The sequence below is a fragment of the Phoenix dactylifera genome, chromosome 3, assembly GCF_051530095.1.
Source record: "Phoenix dactylifera cultivar Ajwa chromosome 3, Ajwa_hap1_PhDact_Kaust_v1.1, whole genome shotgun sequence".
Lineage (NCBI taxonomy): Eukaryota > Viridiplantae > Streptophyta > Magnoliopsida > Arecales > Arecaceae > Phoenix > Phoenix dactylifera.
Window position 1 is genome coordinate 8,210,740 of NC_143192.1, and position 6,184 is coordinate 8,216,923.

The 6,184-nt window shown below is 48.9% G+C and overlaps 1 protein-coding gene across 4 annotated transcripts; it reads right to left on the bottom strand.

Moving 5' to 3' along the window:
• Window positions 1-241: 241 nt before the first annotated feature.
• Window positions 242-3,269, bottom strand: LOC103710548 (uncharacterized). 4 transcript variants are annotated; one of them, XM_008796314.3, is made up of 5 exons: window positions 2,764-3,264; window positions 2,499-2,642; window positions 1,412-1,495; window positions 1,149-1,270; window positions 242-597 (listed from the first exon to the last, which is right to left on the bottom strand). In XM_008796314.3, exons 1-5 carry the CDS (start codon window positions 3,004-3,006, stop codon window positions 573-575), a joined length of 618 nt encoding a protein of 205 aa, XP_008794536.2. In that variant the 5' UTR covers window positions 3,007-3,264; the 3' UTR covers window positions 242-572. The 4 variants fall into 4 exon arrangements, with proteins under 4 accessions (XP_008794536.2, XP_038976253.1, XP_026661793.2 ...); XM_039120325.2 differs by having other exon boundaries at window positions 1,149-1,306; window positions 2,764-3,259; XM_026805992.3 differs by lacking the exon at window positions 242-597 and having other exon boundaries at window positions 916-1,270; window positions 2,764-3,269.
• Window positions 3,270-6,184: the final 2,915 nt, after the last annotated feature.

Sequence of the window (6,184 nt, forward strand, 5' to 3'; positions counted from 1 at the left end):
CAACAAAACCAGAGTAATGGCATCAAAGCATTTCGATGCACGCAAAGTTTGACTGCATGAAGCCTATTCAATGTCATGTCGCTGGTTGAGAGTGGCAAGCTCGTTAAGAGCCAAATATGGTTCAGAGTGCAACCAGCTTTGATACAGCTAATACATAGATCAAGAATGTATCAAACCAAATAGGGCAACCGAGTGCTTTCATCACACAACATATACTAAAACTTGGAGTACTGATCAGACATTGACATGAACATAGAACTCGGGTTTTCATTTTCATTTATCACTGTGGATGCAAGAATGTAAAAGAACAAACACTCAAAAAGGAGACATAAGTTTCAGTGTTGAGTTCTTCCAAATGCCTTGTACATCAAGAAGTAGAAATGAAGCTGAATATAGAAAACATTACAAGAAGTATAGCACTATTCAAGTATCTGTCGAAGAGCTCCACATGGCATAGAAGACACCATTCAAAGAACCAGTTACACTTCTCAATATAAAACAATGATACTGTTACAGAAGTAAAAGTGGCTCTCCACTGCACTGCTATAAAGTGCCTCTGGGTTGGATTCATTTCACTTAGGCTTGAGTTCACATCCCCTGGATACCAGTTGTACAAAATTAAATATAAACAAGAAAAAATTATGATGATCAACAGATCAAGTAAAGCACATTAGAGGAGAGACAATGGAAAAATACTATATCCCCCATAACTTATCCTATTTTTGGTTCCTGATATTAGTTAGACATCATAACTCTTTTAGGTGTTAGGCATCATAAATATTTACGAAATCAAGAGTCATTAACGATGAAGTCAGAAGAGAAAATAAAGTGATACTTCAGTTAATCATCCAATACCAAGAGTCTTAACCACATGAGGGAAGTATAAACGTGTGATTGATGGTAGTCTGATTATATCATTGATTGGATGCAACTAATGTTTAGCATGAAGAAAATCCACTTATTATTCTGTGCTGGAAACTTGTTACTCTAATAATTATTGCCACTAGTGATCATCAACAACTTCTCTCTGAAGTATCTAATGATTTAATTTTTCACATGAAAAGGAGTCCATCTAGGATACAAGCCCCAGATGCACTAAAAAAATAACTCTCCATACAAATTCATAGCTGAAAAAGGACTTTACATACATTTTGTCTAGAATATTTCTCAATTCAGCAGAAGCACTTGTGGAATGCTTGCTCTCAGATGCTGGACGCATGTTTCTCTTTTCAATAGGTAGGAGGTAGTCACTTTCTTCAAGTAGCTGCATCTGCAGGTTCTTAATCTCTTTGTTTAGTGCCTTGACCTTGGATAAAAATTAAGAAACTACATGTTTATGATTTATAAGAAGAAAAAAAACTTAGACGTCTATGATTGGTAATACAAGAGAAAAATTGTTCAATCTTCTTACCTCCAAATTGGATCTTTGAAGGTTGATGCTCATGCTGGTGTTCTCACTTTGCAGGGATTCAAGCTGAGAAGACAATCTTGCCATCTGGAGAAATAGCAATGTCTTATAAAGGAACAAATTTTATGGATACAATGTTATGTTGATCGGGCAAAAAGACTGAGGAACGTGAGTCTACAGGTTTAAGGCTATAACTGAAGATATAATTTATTTAAAAACAAATGAAGAGAAAACTATCTTATCTATAGAATATAGCAGGGAGACCTATTTCAAATCCAGCATACATATACAACTTCTCTGTAGAAGTTACAAACTCGCATTAAGCATGCTAGTGACAAAATTACAACAAAGAAGTACTGCATGAGAATCAATCTATGGTGCTAGTAAGTTGGTGATCAAGAAAGCTGATGTGGACCCTCGGTCGAAGAATCCATAACATTTTGGCCCATCTTTGGAAATCAGATACTATCTTATATGTTTACAGAAGAAGAATAAAGAATAAAGGAGCATAATGCCTTCAAAGGCCATAAATAATTATACAAGACCATATATAGGTACTATATCCATGAGGCTAAACGAAAGAGAAAAGATGAAAAGTTTCTAAAATGGAAGGGAGATGGAAATGATGCATATTAAATACAGGTGAAGCAGGGCATCCAACAAGATCGATCAACGGTCCGATGTAACCCATACAAGATTTCAGAACGTAATGCAAGAAGTTATTCTAACAATTAAAAGGATCAGTGAAACACCCATTGTCTAGTCCAAAGACAAACGATTACTCTGCCTTCATGTCCTTGTGTTTTCCATAAATAATGCCATAACATATTAAAAAGAATTCTTCAATGTTGCTCTGATGTTGCAAAAAATGGTATAACATGTAAACAAAGAAAAGATTACTCTTCCTTCATGTCCTTGTGTTTTCTTACCAATGCAAGCATTAGTTTTCACCATTTTCTTGATATATATTTTTCTACAGTCAGTAAAATTTCTACGTCCAGCATATTGAAGTTGGTTGAATCAAGAAAATTCACAAAGTATTACTATTTCAAGTTTTGATCAAGAAGAAGCAAGAAGATTCATCTCGTACCTGTTCCTTTTGATGTCCTTCTACTGTCTCAAAACGCTCAAGTTCTTCCTTGATAGACTTCGCTGTATCCTCTAGTGCGGCACTTTCCCTTTCCTTGTTCTCCTTTTCCTGGAGGCACGTCATCAGCTTCATCCTCGTGTCATCCTGTTACAATTACAATGGAACATGATGGTAGCAAAAAGAAAAATTAAAGAACCCTATCCATATATCTGTGGAGAGATAGAGAGAGATTAGAAAGGCAAGAATTAGGGAAAGGAGCACAAACCTCGAGTTGTTTCAAGCGCATGCCAGAGTTGTCCATTAACTCCAGGAGGACCCGGATTTCATCTCGAAGGCGGATCTGTTCCTTCTCGCAATCGTAAAGCTGCTGCTGCTGCTTGAGATCAGAGATCTCATCTTGGACTTGGAGGCTTCTGCGGTCGTCCAGGTTGATGAAGGGCTGCAGCTCCGATGATGAGCTGCTGGTGGATTCTTGGATGTTCCTCGGGAACCGTGGAAAGAGCTCCATTGTTGGGGAACCGAGAGAAACCAAGAAACCCCACAAGAACTCCAAGAACAAGAACGGAGGTGGATATCGAAACTAAGAGCAAGCTCTTCGCGTCGGAAACGGGAAAAATGGACCTATTCAAGGAACGATGAAACGCCAATTCTGCTCTCCACACGTGGCGCTGCAGCATTGGACCATTTTTAAGGATACTCGTCCAATGCTACAGCATTGCATTTGTTTAAATATAGTATGCTCCGTCGGTACGAACCCAACGGTATTGGGTGAGGCTGCAAATAGGTCGGAAGAATCCGTGATCCAACCTGCGGAGATTCGATCTGACCCGATGCAATCCGAATTTTAGAATCTAGGGATCTGAATCGCGTTCTAAAATTAGATCCAAACTATTTTTTGAGTCGGGTCTAGATTTGCTGAATCTGATCCGACTCAATCCGAATGGACCCAAAAGAATGAGCAAAACAGAAAGGAAACCCAAACGCCGAGCTCTCAAGCTTTTGGTTTAACTCGGGACAGGTATAGCTGCAAGAAAGCCAGAGAACCAGACCCAAGATGGTTTCTGTTACGGAGGAACTTAGCCACCATGCCCCACGTGACCGGCACGCGCGCCCAGGAAGACTACGGCAGCCCCTTGATCCAGCAATCCGACCCCGAGTCGGACATCTTCATCTCCGCAGCCCGACCCCGAGTCGGCTGCCCCTTGATCCAGCAATCCGACCCCGAGTCGGACATCTTCGGCTCCGCAGCCCGACCCCGAGTCGGCTGCCCCTTGATCCAGCAATCCGACCCCGAGTCGGACATCTTCGTCTCCGCAGCCCGACCCCGAGTCGGACATCTCTCGACAACGACAGGCTATTTCCCAGAGGCACGCCGCGACCCTCTGCTCCACTACTCCCTGCAACGGTCGTATCCGGCGCTGCTCCACGATCCCCTGTAACAGCCGTACAAAGCGGAGCTCCACTACGCCCTGTCATGGCCGTACCCAGCGCTGCCCCACGACGCCCTGTAACGGCCATGTCAGTGGCAGCTCCATCGTGCTACACGATGACCAACCCCCCAAAAGGGCCCCCCAGCCTGGTATATATGCAGCTGGGGGGAGAAGGGGGAGGGTAAGCAAGAACTTCCAGAGCATTCTCCTACTTGCTACTATTATCTTTCCTTCTCCTCCAATCTCCTCTGACTTGATCGTCGGAGGGCCCCCACTACCCCAGTGGTGGTGCGAGGCTTGCTTGCAGGTTTCCCGGTGGAAAGTGGAGCGCAATCAACACCAACCAAGGCAACCCAAACGGAACCCCGTTCACACCGCTGTGCCAATCGTTCTCGGTTTGGACCACCAGCAACAGTTGGCGCTAGAGGAAGGGCACCGAATCTCAAAGCGATCGTAATGGCACGGCGAGGTGGTCGTGGAGCTTCCAATGCCTCCGGTCGCGGGGCCTCTCGCGCCTCCGGCCGGGAGGCCGCTGCGTCTCCAACACATTCTCAGCAACACTCCACCGTTCCACCCCCCATTCAGATGGTCGAAGCCGCTCAGTTCGACCAGTTAGCCCAGCAGGTTCGCACCCTCGCGGAGGCAGTGCAGAACCTGCAGGGTGTGATGTCTCGGGCGCCGCAGCGGGCCCAGGAGCCGCTGCTCCCTGAGCGCTCGCCTGTCCTCCTCAACCCGCGCTCCTTCCTCTCCCATGGGGAGGAGCGCCGGCGCGAGGAAGATTCTCGAGCACGGTCCATTCTGCCGGGACCTTCCCATCGGAGCTGCGCGGGGCACGAGAGGCGGGCCCGGGCACGTTCCCAGACCCCCCAGTCCTCAAGGAACCCGCGCTCCAGTCGGTCTCCCTCTCGGTGCTCCTTGTCTCCCACCCATCGGTCGCGCTCCCTAGACCGGCGGGTGGACGATCTCCACCGACAACTCCAGGTCCTGAAGGGCCACTCCAAAGATCCCTTCGCCGACTTGGAGATCTCCTCCCAGCCGGCGCTTGCCTCGAGGATCCTGCGGACCCCGAATCCGCCGGGGTTTAAAATGCCGGCGATCGAGCCCTATGACGGGGCGGCGGACCCGCGGGATCACGTCGAGAGTTTCAGGACCCTTATGCTCCTCCACGGAGCATCAGATCCTCTCCTCTGCAAGGCCTTCCCGGCGACCCTCCGTGGCCCGGCAAGGGCGTGGTTCGCCGGCTTGGAGGCTAACTCAATCCAGTCCTTCGACCAGTTTACTCGCCTCTTCATCACCCATTTCGCCGTCAGTAGCCGGCGGCGACTGGTCTCCGACTCCCTCTTTGATGTCCGGCAAAACGAGGGAGAAAGTTTGCGGGATTATCTTACCCGCTTCAACAAGGCTACGCTGGAAGTCCGGAACCTGAGCCAGGAAGTGGCTCTTTCAGCCCTGAAGCGTGGCTTCCGAAAGGGCAGACTCACCTTCTCCCTGGACAAACGCCTGCCGCGGAGCTTCCCGGAGCTGTTGTCCCGGGCGAACCAGTATGCGGACGCCGAGGAGGCGGCCGCCCACCGGAGCAAGGAGGCCGCCGAGATCCCTCCAAAGCTTGGGAAGAAAAGGCGAAAAGAGGCACGCCAGAGGAGGAGCCCGACGCCTCAACGTCGGCGCAGGAGCCTGTCGCCGGCGAGGAACCACGGCGCCCTACGCCCTCGTTCTCCGCCCCGACGTTTCAACTGGTACACTCCTCTCCTGACTCCCCGGGCCCAGATCCTCATGAAAATCAAGGGGCGGGAGGACCTCCCGGTCCCGAGACAGATGAAGAAGATTCCTGGGAGGAGGCCCTCTCGGGCGTACTGTGAGTACCACCGGGACCACGGCCACGACACCGAAGACTGCTTCCAGCTTCGGGACGAGATCGAGGCTCTCATCCGTCGAGGGCGTCTCGGTCGATATGTGAACGACCGACGTCCCCCCGCAGACCCGCGTCCGGCCGACCCGGCCCCTCAGGAGCCTCGGGAGCAGAATCGACCCGTCGCGGGCGTGATCCACACTATCACTGGGGGCTGCCCCCGGCCCGAGAGGAACGCAGGGGGCTCGACTGAAGCGTCAGGGACAGCCGTCGCGAAGAGGCAGAGGGTCGGTAATGTAATCACTTTTTGTGATGAAGATGTAAAGGGGGTTCAGACCCCCCACGATGACGCCATGGTGATCTCCCTCACTATGGCAAACTATGATGTAAGGCGTGTTCTTGTGGAT